Below are 21,147 nucleotides of genomic sequence, written 5' to 3'. Positions count from 1 at the left end.
CCATTGCGGCAATCAACCGTGGAGGTGCGGTGAAAACTCGTGTTCTTTCCACCGCCGAGGGCCTGGGACGAAGGGCCCGCATTCACCGCACGCGAGTTGCATTTTCCCGGCCTTTTGCTTTTAGCCGGAACAGATTAAGAGCAGGTGTAATTTATTGCATTTATTACGGATTCAGCCGTGGCCCGGGGGCGTGACGGCCCAACAGGTTGTGCGTCCGCTGGCCATTTACCGAGGAAATTCAATCAATTTCCCCGCCAAGACCAAAAGTTATTGCACACACCGAAAATTGGCGGCCAGCCGCAAGAGCCGCTCGAGTTTCCACAGAATTTCCACCGATCGACCGAAGTAGGGTAGCCGGCTGGACAGAGAGCCACTAAAGTGGGACGCCCGGCCTCGAAAGTGGTGTGCTGTGGTGCTCATGTCGCAGAAACCGCTAGTCGATCTGTCCATAAACCACTTGACTCCTCCGATCGCAGCTCCCAAATCAGCCACACCAAAAGCCAACTGCGTCCGCCCAGGCCACTTGAGGCAGCGAGTGCACGGGGAGAAACAAATAGTTACTACCAAAAATGCTCCGCGATGAGGCGATATTGGTTTTTAAGAGAGCTTTATGGAACTGGGAGTAAGGTAATGAAATTTTTAAGTTTATTAAATAGAGAGATGGTCATGGTTAAATGTTCCTTATTTCTATGGCTTGTCTAACTATTATCATCATAAATAGTTTGGTTTCAAGAAAAAACACTTTAACTTAAAAAAGCTTTCTGTTAATCGTATGGAATTTAAAAAAAAATTAATAAAAGCCACGAAGCCACTTTTGATGCAAAAATATTCTTCAAAGGCGTGTATCAAATTGGGGTCATCATCTTTAGATAGCTGAATTGAATACAATTTTGCTTTACTTGTAATATCACTAAGACAAGCTGATGCTTTCCTATAGAACATCTATGTACTACAATAAAATCTAAGTTTGAATTTGGATCCTTAGCTTTTTCTCCGTGTGACTGCCCAAGTGGCCCCTGGCTGGAGTCATAACAATTTCTCAATCTAAATAAGCCGCCTGGCAGCCCAGTGGAAGCGGCTGCCGCGCTTTCTTTTGGAAAATGTGGTCCAGGCCAGTCGACTCCTCCATCGGCGTTGACAACGCCAGACACAGGCTACTTGGCTACCCAGCTACCAATATCACCGCTTTGGTTTTGGCATTGACTTTGAAGTTGGCCATGCCAAACGGAGGAAGTTTGAGTTGTTCGAGGGAAGGGAAACTATCAATGATGGCTTTTTAATCAATTTGAACACAAATGTTAGGCATCACTTCACGTTCTTAAAACGAAAAGTCATTGCAAGATTTGATTTTTAATTGAAAGATGTACATTAATTTTTTTATTTCGTTGACAATCCGTTACCTTGTAATGTTTAATTATTCATTTATTTTGGGCCATAACCACTCTACAAAGTTTATGGTTTTTCTTTTAACGGCTGTCAAATGAACACTAAGTAAATGGTTTCATAGTTGCCTAAAAGGACTGCAGATTTCCTTGGCTCAGCTTCCACACAAGAAATATATATAGGTATCGATTTTACAGCAGCTAAAATAAATTAATAAGAAAGGAGATCTATAGCTCTGGCCCCAGTGCCACAGATGATTTATTGCCATTTTCCGAGCTCTATGGCAACCCTCGCTCAGAAAAGCAAAACCAAAAAACACGCCAGTCCACTTTTCCTCAGTTTCTCGCCTTGGCATTTCATTGCCTTAATTAAAAGCTGCATTTTATTTGTATCGGCTCCAGTGTGAGCAAAAGCAGAGCAAGTGCAGAATTTGGAGAAGCATTTTGTAGTGAAATTTTTGCCATTAATTGGAAACAGCCCCAGCCTCCCCCCTCGGCCGGCGGCCACTATGGTTTCCTTCCTTTCCAGCTCGAAATTAATTGGTGTCCGTTCAAAACTTTGTTTTATTTACAATTAGCGTAATAAATATTCTTATAGGAATGCAACATGGCCGGAGGCCGAATAAATAACAACGTGGTGGTGTTCAGGGTCCTCGAAGCTAGCTCTTCTGGGGCTGCTCGGCGGCGATGTCCTTGCCGGAGTTGCGTCCGTAGTAGCCGTTGTATGCCGCCTCCTGGGGATCCCCGAAGCTGACGGAGTTGCCGGCGACCTGCTGGCCCTGCACCTGCTGACCCTGGTAGCTCTTGCTGTAGTAGTCGGTGTAGGGCTTGGCGAAGCTGGGCTCGGGCCGGTAGTAGGGTCCTGGGGCACCGGAGGGTCCTCCGTGGCCGCCCTCGAAGTGCTCGTGGTGGTGGTAGTAAGTGGCAGCACCCACTCCCTGGGGATTGTATTCGGGGAAGGTGTTCTTGCCGCCGAACAGGCCGGACAGTCCTCCGCCGAAGCCTCCTCCCACGCCGCCTGGCGGACGGCACAGCTTGAAGTAGGCAAACAGACCGGGCAGGATGATGGCAGCCAGGCCAAGGATCTTCTTGAGGCCGGCGATTCCCAGGATGAAGGGCAGGAAGAGCAGCAGCTTCAGCTTGAAGATCTTCAGCACCAGCAGCAGGGGGATGATCATCTTCTTCAGCTTCTTGCGGGCTGGAAATAATACAAAACCATTTAGTATTGCTTCTCAACTTTGTAAAAAGAATGCTTTAAATTCGATTTGCACTCTTGTTCAACTTGAAGTTTTGAATTCAACGGCGGATTTAAAAGTACTTCCTCATAAAACCGGCAAGCAGCAATGATATCAAAAGGACAGACGTCTCTAGCCCATTTGCATTTCCGTAGCATCCCTCAACTTCAAGTTGCTTTTGTTCAGCCGAGAATAAATAATATTTTAGACTTACAGAAGTGTCCAGCCCGCTGTCCATCGTCGATGAGGTCCAGCTCGCCGTCAATGTCGTTGCCGATGAAACGGGCCTCGTAGCGCCCAGCCTCGGTGAGTTCCTCGGGCCACTCGAGCTCCAGAGCCGTGGACTTGATGAAGCTGAACAAAAGAAGCGGGGTACGTGTTAAGAAACGCGCATTTACATTTTCATAAAAATCTCATATTTTATGCAAAAGCCGGGCCAACTTGTGGACCCAAATTAATTTGCATCCGGCACGAGCCGCAGTCATTTGGCTAATTGTGGCAGCTTACCGTTCGGCCCTTCTGAGTCCGTACTTCAGCAGCTGATTCCATGAGTCGTCATCGCCACGTGGCTCCTCGGAGTACTCGAAGGGCTCCTGGGCCAAGGACCTCTGTTGGGTTTCCGGCAGGCGCACCACGCGGGCGAAGTCGGAGAGCCTGGAAATTAAAGGGATAGCTTGATTAATTTCCTCGTGCAATGGTGAGCGGGAATGAAAAATGAGTCTAGGGAAGATGCGCAAGTAGAGCTCATTTCGCTTGATGATTTTATCTTCGTGTGTTTTACTGTATATACAACTACGTTATCCGTTGTTGTTATTGACAGGAAATCAGCCTTTCATGTGTGCATATTATGACATGTGTCTCTGATAAACGATTATGTGAGACCTCTAAGCACTTTAATTCGAATGCTTACTTGTACTGGTCCTTGAAGAAGATCTCGTCGAAGGTGTTGAGGGCCTGGGTCTTGAAGCACTCGGAGAGGTCGCCGCCGAGGCAGTTGCTGTTGGTCCTGGCCAAGTAGGGATCGTTGTCGACACCCAACCCGAAGATGCTCAGCAGGGAGGACCTGCCCCGCTCCTCGCCGACTCCCGGCTGCGGCTGCTGTGGGATCTGCTGGGGCTGCTGGATCTGCTGGACCGGCGGCTGCGGCGCGTAGACTTGCTGGATGTTGCTGGACGACTGCTGGTCGGGGAGCCGGAGACCTTCGCCGGCCACCAAGCTGATGAAGGCCAGTAAGACGAGCGCTCTCAGTGCCATGGCTGTAAGCGGGAGAAGACGAAGTGGCTTAGACACGGGCGAAAAGACTGGCACAATTTTCGTTCGACTCGCTAAAGTTTTCTCCCAATCACCCGATTATTCCAGCCTCTTTGGCTCTGTCACGCGATGTCAAAAAACCTCTTGTGTGTAAGCCACTTTTTTGGCAACTGCTTATTGGCTTAACGGATTGGCTCTCCACTTAAAACTGACACACTTTTCGGATGGCTCGGAGGCCCCATTGGCACACTGTGCAATTAGCCGCTCACACGTAATAACTCTCGCTTTCAAGTCAACTTAGGCCACATCTTACCACTCCTTGCTCTTCAGTGCTTACTGCTAACTCGAGTTTGCTCAAATTTCTCGGGCGAGCTTTCTGCACCCAAAAATACAGTAAACGCACAAAAGAAGCTGGGCTTGAAGTGAAATGCAGGCGGACCGGTTTGCCGGCTTAACCCCTTGGCGGCAATGGGGCGGCAAATGCCCGTAATTGAATCCCGTGCTAAGGCGCATAAACAGCGGGCCTAATGTGCTTTAAAAAGGTTGGCCAAGTGCGGTCAGTCAGAAATGCAATAAAGCGTGTTTAATTCGAAGTATCTACAGTGGGTCGAAGACTGGAGCTGAGTGGTTTAAAAGGGATCTACAAACGAGGGATTTCTAGTCTTTTAATGGTCTTAAAAATATTAATAAATTAATATACAATCAAGCCATATTAAAACCCTAATAGCAAAAAAGTTTGTCAATCCAAATTTCTATTTAAGTCAGATTTAGAGTGGTTCAACTTTTGTATGGAGACTTCCAGTTCGAATATGGGTTTATAGCCATTGTATTAAGATTGGTGCCAGCTGAAATCGCACGCGAAAAGTTCGACATGCTCGAGGGACTTTTTCGGGCAGTTGCTTTTACTTTCGTTAGGCTCCTATTTGGGCCAAGCCCGGATTGGGACTCATCAGCACGACGATTGTGTGGCAATCCGCCTGTGGTTTGGCCAAACTCATAGGAACCACCATCTTTACAGAAGTTCAATGTCCAGGAAAAGTTTTTGCTGCGCCAAACGGTATGCAGCGAAGAATACACTTTGCGGGAAAGTGGAAAGTTTATGGCAACTACAACTCGAGCGCCCGAAAGCAGACAATAAATTCCGGATATTTATGTGGGCTTGTAATGGGATGGGTGCGGAAGATTTATGGATTGCTGAATAGATTAATGATTCATAGCGAATTTTGGCCAGTCAATGGTCATCGCACGGGGTTTCGAAACTAAAAACAAGTTTTGGTCACTGTGTCGCGTTTGTTTGGCTCTTTGTTTTGCTTTTCCATTTGCATTCGCCGCTGAAGGTCAATGAAATGCGGCCTGGTGATGGTCGGTATTACGAAATTACAGTGGCGATAAATAGAAATGATGGCTTTATCGGGTTGAAAGATACAGAAATTTATGGGCACCCTTGAACCGCTCACCATGTTTGTATACATTTGGCGTAAAAAAAGGGCAACATTACTTTTTACACCTATGCAAATTGTTTATGTTTTAGTTGTTTTACTGTATTAAAATTAATAAATAAGTCTGCATCCGGTAAAACATATAAATTTTAGCAATTAACAGATTAATTTGAAAATATTAAGAACATTATTTACGAAGGTATTACCATAAAATTTATAAATTGAGTAACTAGTTGGGTGGGTATGAAATATGATTCTGAATATGTTCACGTTGAAAACTGCCTTAGTTCCGTAAATCATTTCACCAAACTCAATAATTACTTTACAGTTTTCGGAAATATCGAACTCGCAACTTTCAATAAAATCATAATAGCCCCTTTTGGCCACAGCCGAATGTTCGCTTAAATTGGCAATATTCGCGTTTCCCACATCCATTTCATTTGGTTATTACACAATTTCTCGCAGTTCATTTCACTTCACTTCACTCGATTGTACGTTATTTTTATAGGTTTTTTCCGCTGTTTACCTTTTGCTGTTTCCTATAATCGCCTGAGGTGGTTGTTGGTGTTGTGTATCCTTAACGCTTTTTCCAAGCGACTCTGCCTTTCTGCTGGCCAAAAGCGACTGTGCCGTGGCTGCTGGCCGGCAAAGATTTTATATGAAACGCGAGAAGTGGCGAGAGGAGGAGTCGCCAGCAAAGTCAACATGAGACAATGGCCCAGACGCTGTCGTCGCTTTTGGCCCACAACGATGATGGCTAAGAGGCAGATCTCAACACGCTCGCACTTGCGGTGGGTTGTGATACGATCGATCCGCCGAGCCGCACTTTGGATCCGTGGGTGAGAGACAACGACCTGTACCTGTGCCTGCTGTTTCGCGTCCGGCTGGGCTGAGCGTTCGTGTGCCTTGAGAAAATCCCAAAATTATTGTGGCGCACGTCGAGGCCTTGGCTTTAATTCGAGTTTGATTTAAAGAGCCAACAAACTGCCGAAGTGACTCATTCCGGGAAAACGTACGTCACAGCCGCCAGATTATGCAATTTTTGGCCTCTTGCCTCACAGACCATTATTACTTTTACTGCAAACGGGTTTTTGGAAACGCCCACGTTTAAAGTCAGGGCGAAATGTGAACCAACCTGCATCTGGTTTTTGCATTCTCTGCAATTTCCTGCGGTGGCGATTGTGGGGCAACTGGGAAATTCCCCCATCTGGCTGCCACAAAAATCAAAACAACAGGCAGCATTACTGTGGGTTTTCCAGTTGCCACACTCGCACGATTTCCCGATTTTCGCCGGTCAGCGGAGGCACGAACTGCCAACGAGCCCGCAAACAGAAGCCCGCCGGCGGAAATTGCTTCCGTCAGCCCGAGTGGCGTGGCCGGTGGGCAGGGCCGGGGACGTGGCCGGTGGGCAGGGCCGGGGGCGGTCCTGCGGTCGAGGACGCTCCATTGTGCCGGACATGTTCCCCAGCCGCGTAATTGAATCATCTACTTGGGCAGTCCTTTGGGGGACTTGGGCGGGGGGAAATTCATCAAATGCAAATAGCACGAATGCACCAGAACCACGCGGCAGGGGGATAAACCAAAACAAGTGAGCTAAATCAAATGCGTGGAGGTACTTGGCTTCCACAAAAATGTGTACACAACCGTTCACAGCTGTTTTTCCGCCTAAATAAATAAACCGATAACCATTTTTCGTAAATTTCGAAAATAGTTCGAATTGATGGACTTTCCAATAGAACATACTCTCTTTCAAAGCCCTTCAAACTATTTTTTTTGGAGATGCTTAATAAAAGCCACAATGTTTGCTGTTGGATTTAGAGACATTTTAGTATAGTTTGTTTTGATCTCTTAGGGCCGTTTTTTAGAGTCCCTGATAGCTATCTGTCAAAAAAGGTATAGACAAGGTAAAGTGGTCGTAAAAGCAAATCGATTTTCTCGACTCCTTCAATTTATCTGAACGAGAAACAATGACAGAGTGCTATTAGTGACAAAATTTAGCTGTACAGTGTTAATACTTGCTTGCTTTGATTATAGCATTAGCAGTTGAAAATTGGAACGTTTTATTAGTGGGCTTCCTAAAACAAGCTGTCATTTTATCGTGCCAAAAATAGCAGGCAGTCTAAGTCCCTCTCAGAGTAAGCTCCCGAGACGGGGCTTTTTTGGTGCGAGAAATGATAGCCGGCACTCGACCCTAATAATTTAAAGACAGTCAACCTATTTTGCAAAACTACCTGGTTAGTAACTACCGAAATTAAATATATTATCAATTTGTGAAGGATCATATACTTTTAACGTTTTCAACCAGTATGTTAGATAAAAACTACAAGAAAGTAATGATTAGTAAAAAAAATTTATTTTCCATATATTTGGTGAGTACCTGTTTTGTGTCAAATAATAAATGGTTCTAGTTTACAGCAATGTACAAGTTAAAATTAATAAATCAAACAATTTTAATGAATAGGTAAAACTGAAGATTTTTTATCATGAAGATTATTTTTCTTTCTAAACAGAGACTACATGTTTTTATTCATCGCCTTCAAATTTATATAAGCTGCGGATTAAGGCATAATCGCATTTAAAATGCTACGGTTACCAAAATAATAATTTTAATCTGTATGCTGTCTGTATGAAAGCTTACACCAGAATATTTTTAAACAAAAGAAAATTTCACAATGAGAAAATCAATGGCTTAATATGCTAATGAAGGGATAACAGGAATCAAAAAATTTCGTATCCAATGGAGTGGAATAAAATTAAAAAAGAGCAAATCTACATATTTCACATAAGCAAATGATTAATGTTTATTCTCCTCTGACATTTGCAAATAGGTTAAATATGAGGAAATATCTTAGCTTTAATAAAAAATAGCATTTCATGTAAAATAATTTATTCAGTTTATGGTATATAAGACAATTTAAGCTATTGTTTTAAAATTTCATCACATTAAATGAACGCTCTCGCTTTCCTTTTTGATACAAGTACAAGCCTGGCACTTAAACACATGTTTGCCTATAACTAAGTTTCTTGTTTCTCGATGCCATGGAGAGATTTCTGTGTAATGCAAATATTTGCAATGAAACTGGAAAGGCGTTCCAAGCTCTTGTCGTCACAAGCTGTTTCTCCTTGTCGTCCATTGAAAGCATGAATGCATTCAAGAAGCCGTGTTCCTTTTCCCCTTTCAATCAAGCGGAATTGCTGCAAATGTCCTTAAAGTTGACAACCCCTTTAAACTCAACCCATTGCTTTGGTGGTACAACATAATTTTATTGATTACTTAGGACATTGAACAACTCTCGCTGACTAATCGCATAACAACAACAGGATAAATAGTTAAAAATAGAGAGGGTAATTTTAAACATAGTCGTAGGCTAGAAATAAATACTTAAAGAAATTCAGCTAAATGGCTAAAAATAACAGCATCTCCAGTAACTGGTGTTCGCGCTAATTACACTACGAAACAAACTTTTCTATTTACAGCATTTTAATGAAGCCCCGCCCCGCCCCTGCAAACCCGCCCCCATCCTCCGCTGACAGCAGCCGTCTAACGAACTTTTATATATGGCTAGGCTATCCTATCTAAACCACGATTTGCATAATTACACCCAGTCGGAAGGATCTTTGACGATTTGACGTGACTCCCACGAACTTTGCGTCGCTGTCATCCGTGACCCGACCCCAGCAATGACTTTTCGACCCCGTCTACGCCAGCTTGCGGGCCTGGACCAGTTTGTTGATGTCGTTGTAGGTGGACAGCATGGCCGGGTTCTCGAAGTCCTTCAGCTCCTTGCACTTGGCGAAGGACTCGTCGCAGTCGATGCCATCCTGGCCGTCCTTCGCCGCCCGCATGTACTTGAAGAACCGCAGGATGTCCGGGTTGCCGGACGTCGGCTTCCGCAGCTCGTTCAGTTCCCTTAAAGCGTGGAAAGTTTGAAATTAATAAATATAAATGCCACTTTTCCTCGGCTGAGCAGCTGATAAATTAATGTATATTACATAACTTTCAAACGGATATTATTTCTCCTTTCCTATCCAAAATCACAATATTGTACTACTGCGTCTTCTGGCTAACAGCAAAATTTAATTACTTGAATAATCTGTTAACTAATGTCCAGCCTAAGACTGATACGTTATGATACGATTCTCATTAGCATTTGGATTTTGTAATGTTAAAACACCTACTTTATTGGAAAACTGGGATATATTTGACAATACTCTTATTGATTTTATAATAGAAATACAGTGAAGGCCGATTGAGCTCGCAAGTGGGTATACCTCTGGGCGGTACCCCACTGTACTTATTCAACTGCGATTAATTGCGGCATGCTTTCGGGCGGAAGGCCGACTCACCTGCTCAGTTGGGCGGAGACGAGGTTGCTGTACGGAGCATACTTGGCGGGGTTGGCGTACATCAGGCAGATGAGCTTCTCGCGGCAGGCCTCGTTCTCCGGATTCAGCTTCAGCTGGGCAAACACTGAGTCCAGCCGGGACAGCAGGGGACTGTAGAAGGGGTCGTAGTTGGACAGCAGCAGCGAGGAGCTGGGCACCTTCTGGAAGCTCTGGAAGGTGTTCATCACCGCCGGCGTTGGCTTCTTCGTCATTCCGGGCGCACCTCCTCCTGCTCCGGCACTGAAGGATCCCGACATGCTCTGGGAGTTCTTGAAGGAGGCGGCTCCAATGCTCTGCAGGGCACTGAGGTACGTGTCCTGCATCATCTGCTGCCCTCCGTACCGCGATAGAGTGGCCTGACTCACCGAGTTCCCGTTGACCTGGGCATACTGCGCCTGCTGCTGGGAAGCCTCTGCAAGGTAAGCAAAACCAGAAATTAGTGTCATCAAAACAAAATCCCTTACTTGAGATAGCCCACCTGCATTGTACTCGTAGCCAGCCGGCGTTTTGCCCTCGTCGGCCAAGGAAAACTTGCTGTCGTCATCGAAGTTCATGCTGTTGTCCCGGAAGTCCAGTTCCTGCGGCGGTTCCATGGGGCGGATGAAGAGCGGCACCGAGCCAGCAGAGCCGGAAGTTATGCCTGTCCCCAGAGAATACAAACATTTAAATTTATTCGAGTTTCCCGAGCTCAAGTAGTTACCTTTGCCAATCAGCCGGCTAACACTGCTTATGATGGTCGGCAGGAACATGGCGAAGAGCACGCTCTTCAGAACCTGCAGGCCCATGTAGATGGGCCACATCACCTTCTTCAAACCTAAAAAGGAAATGCGGTATATCGTTAGGAAAAACACCTGATCACTCCTCTTAGTGCGTATTCCTAATCCCAAGAAAATGCCCTTGAATCAATACCTTTGATGTTATGCTAGCACACATGTGGCTGAGCTCTAGAAAAAGTTCTTGACAACATTTCCTGGTGTCTGATTTCCCTTTAGATTTTTGGTCACGTTGATACTTTAAACCTGACAATAACAGCCCAGGAAAAATTTAAGTAAAGCTGTCTACATTTCTATTGACTTCTACACCAATTAAAGTACAATCAAAAAATGTTTTAAGGAAAAATAAGATTAATTTTCTGCGGCTTTAAGGTTTATCAGTTATGCGTACTGTTGCCTTTGGGGAAAATTCGTTTTATTCTAGGCTGTTTGGCTTTTCGCGCAGTTAAGTAGCTTGCCTATTGCTTGCTTGGATATTATTGTGAACAAAACATCAGTAAAGATTCAAATATATGTTTTACTAGAAATTCATTGAATTAATTAAAAATTTTAGAGAGAGCTTAGGTGGGACATATATTTAAGATAGTTATACACAGAAAAAATGCCTTTTGATTATAGTTCATTGACTTTCATTTAATAAATTATGGACTAAAAATGGCTACAAGTGGTTTTACAAATTCCCTTCCCAAAGAGGTTTAAAGACTAAGTGGACTAAAAAAAACTTAAAGCCAGAATGCAGCACATATTGGCTTAGTCCCGTTCTTAGTTCATTTAGCCCTGAAATATATATGGGGGTTACATGTGTAATGCCATGTATAGCCATTTTTACCATACTGGAGTGCATTGTTCCTTAAGTTAAGGTAAGATTACTTTGTATTTTCTATGTGTAGGTAAAACGTTAACTTACCGCTGAAAAATAGCAGCCGGGCACTTTGGAAAGCCCTTGGGACATTCAGCGCGACATTGGTGTCCTCCAAAATGCTGCGAACTGAGCGACTTCCTGTCGGAGATTGCGGGTGCGAATGGTTCTGCTGGAGGGCCAGGACCAGACCGGGAGTGGGCTCGTACTTTCCCTGGCTGAAGAACTGCTCCACATAGTCCACCAGCAGATCCTCTAGACCCTTTAACTCGGATTCGATGGAGGCAGAGGTGTTGCTCGCGCCGAATGGCGCGCTCTTGGGGGCTTCCTCCTCCTTGGGTGCACCCGCGGGATGCTTGAAGTTCCTGCGCCTCATGGCCACCGTCAGACGAAGATCGCTCTCACTCTCCGCCGGCTGGAAGACTCTGTACTGCCCCGACTTGGTGAACACATTGCGGGAGATGAACTCCGGACTGATGTCGATGGGCAGGATGGGGCGGAAGGTGTCGTCGTTGCGCGGCTGGCCGGCCATTGTGGTGAGGGGCTGGCTGTAGGGGGCTCCCGGGTCGGGAACATCTGCTGATACCATCGCCACTTGGCAGAGCACGATGATTCCGAGCAGCAGCGGACTGCGTCGGCGCTTTCTGTGGCTGTTTGCTTTTAATTTCGCTCCCTCGGTGGCCTGGCTCCCCATTTTCATTATCCTTCGCCTTGCAGGTGCACTCGCATGCCAGGGTCGTCGCTTCGATGCGATTCTATTCGGGTTCCTGTAATGAATAATTGCACTGTTGAGATTGGCTCTTCTCTGCGATGCGATGGAGTTGTGGCCAATTTCCGCGAACTCAGCGCGGTTGGCACACGAATAAATAACTTTTTGGAACGTGACAGGCAACCGAAAAAAGTCGCAACCTGATAAGCGCATTACGTGCGTCCTTGAAAGGATAAAGGTACAACGAGACTACAAGTGCAAAAGATTGCTCTTTTATTCTCCAGAAATAAATCATTCATTTAACACCCAAATAAAAAGTGCAAGTAAAAAATGTACCCGCAAGTAAAAGCAAACGCAGTTAGAATTTTTTAAAGAGCTTTAACGTTGCAGTTCTTTGTTCAATAATATATAAGTATATAAGTAATAATATATAAGTATATATATATAAGTATATACAAAATAATATATAAGTATATACATACCTTTTTTATTTCGAATATGTTTTTGGATGGTATACAAGTTACAGCTAGTGCTGTAATAAAAAAATTATTTTTTGAAAATGAAAATAATGTTTGATTTACTTGCTTTACTTCCTTTAGATTTACTTTACTTTAACAAATATAGTAAGCCGGTTTTGTATAATTTTGACAATTAGAAACTGGATTGACTAGAAATGGCTAGATTGAAATGTCCAAGAAGTTATCCTCCGGACTGAAATCATATTATTCATAATCAAGGGTATAGAAAGATTTAAATATAAGAACGGAGGATATCAAAAAATTGATGTACTGTCATTAAACAGTGAGTTTTATTTGTAATTTTTTGGTTGGTTTATATATTTGCTTCTCTTAGCACATATGCTCATACAAATAATTATATATTTTCTTTTGACTATATTAATTCAGTTCCATTGGATAAAAAAAATACATAAAATTCCCAGTTTGAATATTATTATTATTATTTTTATTAGTTTCAAAACAATACATTGCAACCCATATAATTCGTTTAAGTGTTCAATTTAGCCTTAAGTCAATTTTACTCCAGTATTTGCTTCAGAGTCTGAACGATAATCCGTCGGGTTAAGGCAATTTATACAATGATTACCCTTTCCACAAATTATTTCCACAATTTACCCGTTTCGTGGGTGAGTTTCAGCTAATTTGGCGAAGCACTTTAAACCATTTGTTTGGCTGAAGCGAGAGGCTAATCAGCACTAATAATTCGAGTTTGCGCCTACTAAATAAATACCTTTATTTTTTAAAATGTGAGGGTACCAGCATCTATAATTCATAATTGTATGGGGATTACACGTTCAAGGGTTTCGCATTGAAAAATATAATTTCATTTTTGCTGTTCCGTTCCCCAAAGGCGTTGTAGTTACATACACAGCAACATGATACCTATTTTCCGAAAGGATAATCCAATAAATTGCCGTAGCTAACCTTAAATTTATATATTTTGCGAAGTAGCCAGGGAATTACTGCTGCTCCACAGTGAATTCAAAATATGTTTTTCGGAGTGCACTTTAAACAACTGTTTGTTTCGCGACTGGCGGTAATCAGGCCGGTAATGTGAGTGATTTGCTGTTTCCCACTTGGTGGGCATCTCAATTGGAGGGCTCGTGCCCAGCAGCAACTCCCTCCAAAACAGCCTCAGCTCGGCACACAAAGCACGTCGCCAACTTTTTATTTGCGTTTGCCATTCGTCGCACTCGTTTTGTGACAAGCCATTCGGCATACACCACTCAGTATATTCCGTCCACGCCCGTCCACGCCCGTCCACGTCCACGTTCCCCACTTTGGGGCCCTGGAGTCCGGGGCGCTGCGCTGGGGAAAAGTGAAAACGTACACTGTTTTGTTTGTGTTTACCCGGCCCGGGCGCTTTGGATGCGTCGGCGCTACCTCCATGCCTCGACTCCAGTCTTCAGGCTTCAGGCTCCAGTCCAGATCACGTTATTTTCGTGTTGCATTTTCACTTTCGATTTTCCACGGCAGTGACACGAAAAACTATTACAGAACCGAGCTTGCTGGCTGCAAAGCCGCAAATTGCACCCAGCAATGGCGCTGCACAAAGCGAATCAGCGAACTTCTTGTTTTTCAGCTTATTTGTTTGCTCTGCCATCAAAGCTCAAGAGGCTGCCTCCTGCAGTCGACTGTGAACTTAATTGGAAAACACGTGTTGGCAGGTGGTAAGAATGCACCCAGCTAATTGCCCGCGCTGCTCTAATGTTTCCGGATTGGAAGCCCGGGCGGATGCCCTGCCACTCTGGATCCTGCATGGAACCGCCGATTACGCTGACTATCAAGTTCAACCAACGCCTTCATTACCAGACACTCGAAGTCGGCCAGGATGTCGAAGGGGAAATTTGAAATTCAAGGATGTAGTCTTAGCAGGCAGCTCACGAGAAATTATCCAATTTAATTTCAATACTCGAGAGTGCAAAAGTATTTTCTGCACAACGAATATTTTATCTTCAATTTTATCTTTACCTCCTAATACTACGCCCTAATACACTTAAGTTTAATAGTCTTTGTTGTTCTACTATTTAATAAACTAATGTAAATATAGTAACATATTATTTTGAACCTATTCTAGGTTTTGTTCAATTTAACACTACATTCTCTTAGGTAAAACATGTAGTGTGAAGCATTTACCTATGGTATATTGACAAGCAATCACCTAAACCAGCACTGAATTGAGTCTACAGTAATACGTCTGCATGACAGACATGTTCGAAATAAAAATGTGCATCTGAGCTTGCACTTTTGAACGCCTTCAGTGAATCCCATTCAATGGAAACACTTGGTAAGCCCCGCTGACGGACTGAAATTGTTTCTCCCCAGCGCTCCTCGAATGAAAACATTCCCATGGCATGCAGTGCGGCTTTGTGAGTCCAATTGAAAGCCGCTCAGCTCGCTTAGTTTGGGCATCAAGATGCATCTGGGGATTAGAGGCGACAGTAAGCTAACAAACCCTCTGCTAATGGAAACATTAGGATCGTTGCCTGCCCATTAGGGCCATCATTTATAGGTTTGCGCTTTGTGGTGAGAACTCCCCGTGCGGCTGTCTAAATATCTCATCAAAAAGTATCGCCAGGCGATTCGAGCTCAGTGCGCCCCAACGCTCTTTGCTGCATTAATTATTCACAGAGTGCACGCTTTTGGGTCGCGGCAAGGGGATCATGCAAATTAGTTTTTAACATTACAATTAGAACTCCCACTCCAACCCTTTGCGCCCGCCCGCCTCCCTTTGGCGGGACTAAGATATGGTTTGTGCTCGGTCTACCTTCATGCTCTGATATTCCGCTCTGATATAGTTAAGGCAAACTTTTCGCAGAGGCGGCGTTTAATCAGATTTTGCCCCCTGCTTCTGCCACACTGCTCTGTGCGCCGTGCAGCGGCGCTCATCCGAGGCGAAGTTTCCCAATTAAGTCACAAAAGTTTCCGAGTTCTGATCTAATGGAAACCGATGTCTCGGCCGCACATGCTCCATATTTCCACGGGCCCCGTCCCTGTAAACTGGGGTCACGGGGCTAATAAGCTGGCAATCATTGTTTGCGACACGCCCGTCCGACGACTCTTAAATTCGTGGAGCCACAGCACAAAACTTGCCAATGACGATGACAACCAGTTGGGCAGAAGAGCTGTTGACAAACAGCGTCCACTAACGGTCAAAACGCTCGTAAAGGCGCTGCATCGTAACTGTTAGTGTGTGACATAACAGTTAAGTTCGGTCCCACAAAGGCCGAGAACAAGTTGGCCGAGATGGACCCGGGACAGGCCGCTTGGCCATCTGCTCAGACGGCAGGTGCATTCACCCACAGATAAAGCCCGGCTCTGTCGGCCAAATGGGGCATTACGGTCGAGAAGGTCAGCCCGTTCTGGCAGTTGGCATTTCGGGTCGAAGTTGGTTCTATGAGCAGCTATTTTCCATTTCTCTTTCACGGGGAGCCTTTGCAGGGGAGGCCAATATAATCCATATAAGTTAAAGGTCATCAAGGCGGAATAAATGTAAGCCATGCGAAAAGTTTTATTCGGGAGCTTTTTTATCAACTAAACAAATTTAAATTGGATATTTTCAAGGCTCTGTAGGTTTGGGAAAAACGTTGAAAACGTTGAACTTATACATCAAAGAGCGGGAATAGTGGTTGCATGTTTTAGTGAAAGTGGTTCTAATAGTCTTCTGTCCTTAGCTAAACTGGCTAAAAGTAATAACAGCGTTGAGTCACATCAAATGCGAACCATATGCATATATGCATATGTTGCCCTTTTTCCTACTCACTTTTCCATAAAGCAGAGGCGATGAAAACCCGAGTACCAAGTTGATTGAATGTGTATTTACTGCGAGAAACCCTCGTCACTCTCTAATCTTTGGCAGCTTTCAGCCGACCATTAAGTCACACACGATAAATATTGTCAGGCAAATCCTGAACGGCTTAGACGAGCTGTTTTCTCGACTTCAGCTGCTCTTACTCGAAAGCGAAATAATGGCCACTACGTGAGGAACTCGGGCCAGACCTTTCCGAAACGGCTTTAATCGATTCCGGGGTAGGACTTTCGGTTTCAGCAGAGCCCCGGTAACCCGCCAAAGCAGTCTCCCCTGGCTCCTCGAGTGGAATTTGATTTTCGCCAATTAGCCGCCAATTTGGCCGCGATGTTAGCAGGCCATTAGGGCTGATTGTTTTACGGGCGTTTCCACTCGCATTGAGTGATTTACATGCGTGCCCAGCACCTGGGTGGTGTTTCTGCTATTTGACTGCGGCTTGCCCGCCATATCGCTGGCTTTAGAAAGTCGACGGCTATTTATGTCATTAAGTCGGTGCTGTAAGCCCAAATTAAATCATGATGCAATCGCTGCCTTCCGTGAACTTACTCAAATCACACTTAATTCACAGCCAATCCGGCCGAACTCAAGTGCCTGTGAAACCACTTTGACATGGCCATCTTGCGAGGATGTGGAGCGAGAGCACTTCCATATGGAAAATAAGCGTGAATGCGGTCTGCATCTGCAGCTGTCGGATGATATGAGTGCTCTCGACAAGAAAGTTGCTTCTCCAGCCAGCGAGAAAGTGCGAGTCGGGCGGATGGCTCGCATCTGGGAAAACACTCATGACTCACGAGGATGTGCCACTGCCTCCGAGCTGCCAACCCACTCGCGTTTCACTAAGCTGCACCACTAACCACAATTCCACGGCTCACTGGAAATTAGTATGTGAGCTGCAGGCCGATTAAAAGCAGTGATAGTGGCACAGGAAAAAGTTTTTGATGCTTTTATGAGGTATTTAGGTTCCCTATCCTAAAAACCATTCTTATCGTTTGTTAATGCTGTGGTAGGCACCTAGCTATTACGTTAAGGTAAGGTTTGTGACATCCTATTGTGACATCCGATTTTACATATATTTAAGGGTTTTCCCAAGGGGATAGTGCTATCTTAAATCAACAAAATGAATAGCTTGGATTAGGAATAAGTCGTGCCATAAATGCTTTGCCCTGCCTTTTAAAACAGTAAAGAAATGTATCAACCGTCTTAATCGGCAATACCAAGTTGAGGGCTATAATTTGTCTCTGTGTGGCTCACTCCTCCGCTCGTATCATTTTCATAATTTTGCAGTTGATCGACTGAGACGAGGGCTTTCTTCGACGCATTTTTACGCGCTGTGAGCCGAAAAAAGAAAGTATCGTTAAACATTTGGCGACGCATCGATTGCCGGCCGAGCCGAGCAGATGATTCCCTTTTGGCCAGTTGGGGTAGGCCAGCTGGCCGGCTTACGTAACGCCTCTCAACAATTAAATTCGGAGATTGCGGGCTTTTCTATTAAGTTAGCGGCCAGTATTTGGCCCACACAGAGATTCAGAGTCTCTGAGATTCGGAGATACAAATGCGGAGGGACAGCCCAATGAATGGCTTTGAGCAGCGGCCACAGTGTCGACAGGGAAATGTTAACAATCGCTTTCTTTATTGTCTTGTCGGTGGCAACAATAACAACCTTCTCCCCAGCACAGGCGATAGCTCATTAATTGTCCGGATCGAGACGCGAATAAAGACTGAATTGAGGATCTCGCTGGTGATTAATGGGGCCCCTCACTGGCGGCCATCAATTACAACTCAATTTACCTTCTGCTGGTCCGGGTAATTCCTCAAGGAGCCTCTGGTTCACTCAGTTTGTTGGTAACTCGATTTTTGCATTCGTCGGAGGAGAACTTTCTTCGCCAGACTTTCGTTTCTGTGTTTCGAAAACGGAATTGCATTCACTGCCGCTCAGCGTCGGCTCTCCGATTAGGCCTGGTGAAAATACTGGCCGAAACCCGTTCACTCACTTCCTTTGTCAATGCAATTGCCACCGCTCGTTTCACTTTAACAGCACTTTGATCCACTGATCGCCAGTATTTGCCAGCCAAACAATGGCCCCACTTTGGCCACTGCAGCACACGCCACTGATAGGTTGTATTTGGCAGTTATTTTAATCGATGGCTTTCTGGATCGCCAACTAGTTTTTCTCGGCTTCTCGCGCGTCTGCATCTGCTGCTCAGCTCGCGAAGATTCGGACTGCCGGGCGAAAGCCACACGGCGGGTGCAATCAACCAGTTTGGGCCTTACGTAGCGCTACGTGAGCGGGCAGAGCTCTTACGTTGCGAAGAGCGGCTCTCGGCGAGGCTTTGAGCCGGGCCAACAGCCGAAGACATCAGCTGGTTGCCCAGTGACAGGCCGTCAACTACACGGAAAAAATTGGGGAACGCTTTGTCATCGGTAGCTTAAAACCTGGATCGTTCGATAAGTTTCAAACTACGACTTAGTGAGAAGTAGTAGTTTTTTATTAAGTAAGTGGAAGGTTTTTTAGTACTTACCCGAAAAAGTTAGGTTTTCTTTAAGTTTACATACCTATTTTTAAATATTCTTATAGATTCAAGGAGTGGGTAGTTAGCAGTGCACTGAATTAATACAAAACAAGGAAGAACGCTATAGTCGAGTGCCTCGACTATCAGATACCCGTTACTCAGCTGAACGGAGCAAAAGGGAAATGGAAATATATAAGCATATTTTAGGGCGCCACCTACCGGCTAATTCAGTAGATGTTATGATGATGTGGGCGGCAGACAGATTTAAGCAGACAGCTTGGGCGCAAGAGTGAGCATGGCACTTTTTTTATGTCAGTGGATAGGTATTGATGAGACAAACACATTTCAGGTAAAATTTTGTTTCTATCATAAAAACTGAAGGCGCTACAGATTTTCGTGGATTGTGGGCGTTAGAGTGGGCGGGGCACCCCGCTGAAACAGACTTGCGCTGCGCAGAAAAGGTCTGACTGTTTTAGCTCTTACAATTTCCGAGATCTCAGCGTTCATACGGACAGACATACAGACGGGCAGACGGACTTCTCATCATTCACCTAAATAATAAATCTTAAATATAACTCCACGTTATGCCATCATATTTTAATTCAAAGCTTCCCAAAAATATATAAATATTTTCTCAGTGTACTACCATCATCAGTGGGCCACCCATTTTCTTGCACACGGGAAATTAGTCGCTAATGAAAATGGCTACTCTCTGGACAGCTCACAAAATATTAAAAAATACGAACTTTGACGCCGTGAAATTGCATGTCAACTTGGGATGTGAATATGCATATATAAACAATATGAATCGCTGGAAAACAGTCTAGTCATGGCGCAAAATAAGCGTCACCATATACCAACGGAAAGCGGTCACTTAGTCCGTCGTTGGTTTAGCCGAACTTTCGATTTTGTTTGCCCCACGAGGGAAGCTGTGCGGACCTCTGTGGAAAAGACTTGGCCAAGAGTTGCAGCAAACTTTATTTAATTTGTTACAATTTGTTTCTTTGTGTTTTCCCCGCCAAAAGCGTTTAAACTTTGAAGTATTGAGGTTGCCCACGCAATTTGCACTCGATTAAAAATAATTAATATTGCAAATTGCTAAGCAAGTATGGATTTCGGAACTGAATGAACTGAAAAGCAGCAGAGCGGTGGAGAGTATTGAATTACTGAATCAATAATGATGATGCTGTTACTTCAAGGGTGATAATGGAAAGCAGGCAGCAATTAAAATTGCCTAAATTGTAGTTTCCCTACAAACATTTTACAAGCTTTGTGGCTATTTATACCCAAAGGTTTTGGGAAAATATGTTATTATTAAAGAAATAAACAAAAGGTAATACCATCAAAATATATGTAATGAACGTAAAATTTGTAAATACAAATTTACATCTTAGTTTCTGGGACGAGAGAATATATATAGTTATTTGAACCTCAAACGAATTTATGGGAATCATTAGTGGAGGAACAGTAGTTACAATCTTGATGATTTCCTTGTAAAGTTTTGTTTACTGCAGCCACACTGTAAGGGATTTGTGGGTTTCAGGGCTTAGACCAGCCATGGTTAACAAGTTTTGAAACTGAACAAGCCTCCAGGACAATCCCTTCCTCCTGGGTTTCAAAATAACATAGTCTGTTTGCGGACCCAATGGGATCCCTATTTCTGCAGTGCACATGACGTCGACGGGGGATTAGAGGATTAGGGATTCCGAGCACAACAATGAATGCAACATACATTCGTGCACATCTGCCGGGCATTTTCGATTTCTATGAATATTAAAGATGGACTAGTTTAGCAGCGCAAAGTGCGAACAGATTTTCACTTATTTAAAAGTGTGCAGCGTTTGATCAGCTAACGGGTTTCGTCGGCCGGTTTACGCATGAGAAAGTCGTCGTTTAGAATTGGCCAACTGAGCGTCACATTGTTATTAATTTCTGGTGACAAACTTTGCCATTGACTTGTGGCTAACAAGCGGAAACGCCACACCCCCGACCATGAAACCACCAAGCCGCTGAGCCACTGAACCACTGAGAAGCTCAAAAGCCAAAACGAAATGAAAGCCAGTTTATGGGACCGCAAAATCAATAACCACTCTCAATGTAACAATGGTCCGAGCAATGTTTTCTAAAAGCCCAACGCAAATCGGGGCCAACTTCTTTGCCCAGACAAAGGCTGAACAATTGGCGAACTCCCATTTGGTCATCTGTCCAACCATCCGACTGTATGTGAAAGTGCTCGCAGCGGATTCATTTAGCACCTACTAAAGAGCCGCCAAAGAT

At 44.5% G+C, this 21,147-nt stretch overlaps 2 protein-coding genes across 4 annotated transcripts; both read right to left on the bottom strand.

Moving 5' to 3' along the window:
• Window positions 1–1,928: 1,928 nt before the first annotated feature.
• Window positions 1,929–6,159, bottom strand: LOC108027079 (uncharacterized). 2 transcript variants are annotated; one of them, XM_017098294.3, is made up of 5 exons: window positions 5,834–6,159; window positions 3,528–3,873; window positions 3,125–3,271; window positions 2,832–2,971; window positions 1,929–2,580 (listed from the first exon to the last, which is right to left on the bottom strand). In XM_017098294.3, exons 2-5 carry the CDS (start codon window positions 3,869–3,871, stop codon window positions 2,042–2,044), a joined length of 1,170 nt encoding a protein of 389 aa, XP_016953783.1. In that variant the 5' UTR covers window positions 3,872–3,873; window positions 5,834–6,159; the 3' UTR covers window positions 1,929–2,041. The 2 variants fall into 2 exon arrangements, with proteins under 2 accessions (XP_016953783.1, XP_050744592.1); XM_050888635.1 differs by lacking the exon at window positions 5,834–6,159 and adding an exon at window positions 4,182–4,202.
• Window positions 6,160–8,550: 2,391 nt separating this feature from the next.
• On the bottom strand, window positions 8,551–18,569 carry LOC108027035 (uncharacterized). 2 transcript variants are annotated; one of them, XM_017098232.3, is made up of 6 exons: window positions 18,149–18,569; window positions 11,374–12,092; window positions 10,394–10,507; window positions 10,172–10,333; window positions 9,655–10,105; window positions 8,551–9,217 (listed from the first exon to the last, which is right to left on the bottom strand). In XM_017098232.3, exons 2-6 carry the CDS (start codon window positions 12,023–12,025, stop codon window positions 9,007–9,009), a joined length of 1,590 nt encoding a protein of 529 aa, XP_016953721.1. In that variant the 5' UTR covers window positions 12,026–12,092; window positions 18,149–18,569; the 3' UTR covers window positions 8,551–9,006. The 2 variants fall into 2 exon arrangements, with proteins under 2 accessions (XP_016953721.1, XP_016953724.1); XM_017098235.3 differs by lacking the exons at window positions 11,374–12,092; window positions 18,149–18,569 and adding an exon at window positions 10,603–10,711.
• Between the last annotated feature and the right edge of the window lie 2,578 nt (window positions 18,570–21,147).

The sequence above is a fragment of the Drosophila biarmipes genome, chromosome 3R (assembly GCF_025231255.1).
Source record: "Drosophila biarmipes strain raj3 chromosome 3R, RU_DBia_V1.1, whole genome shotgun sequence".
Classification (NCBI taxonomy): Eukaryota; Metazoa; Arthropoda; class Insecta; order Diptera; family Drosophilidae; genus Drosophila; species Drosophila biarmipes.
The sequence above is the reverse complement of the archived record's forward strand: the minus strand, read 5'-3'. Positions and strand labels throughout refer to the sequence as shown.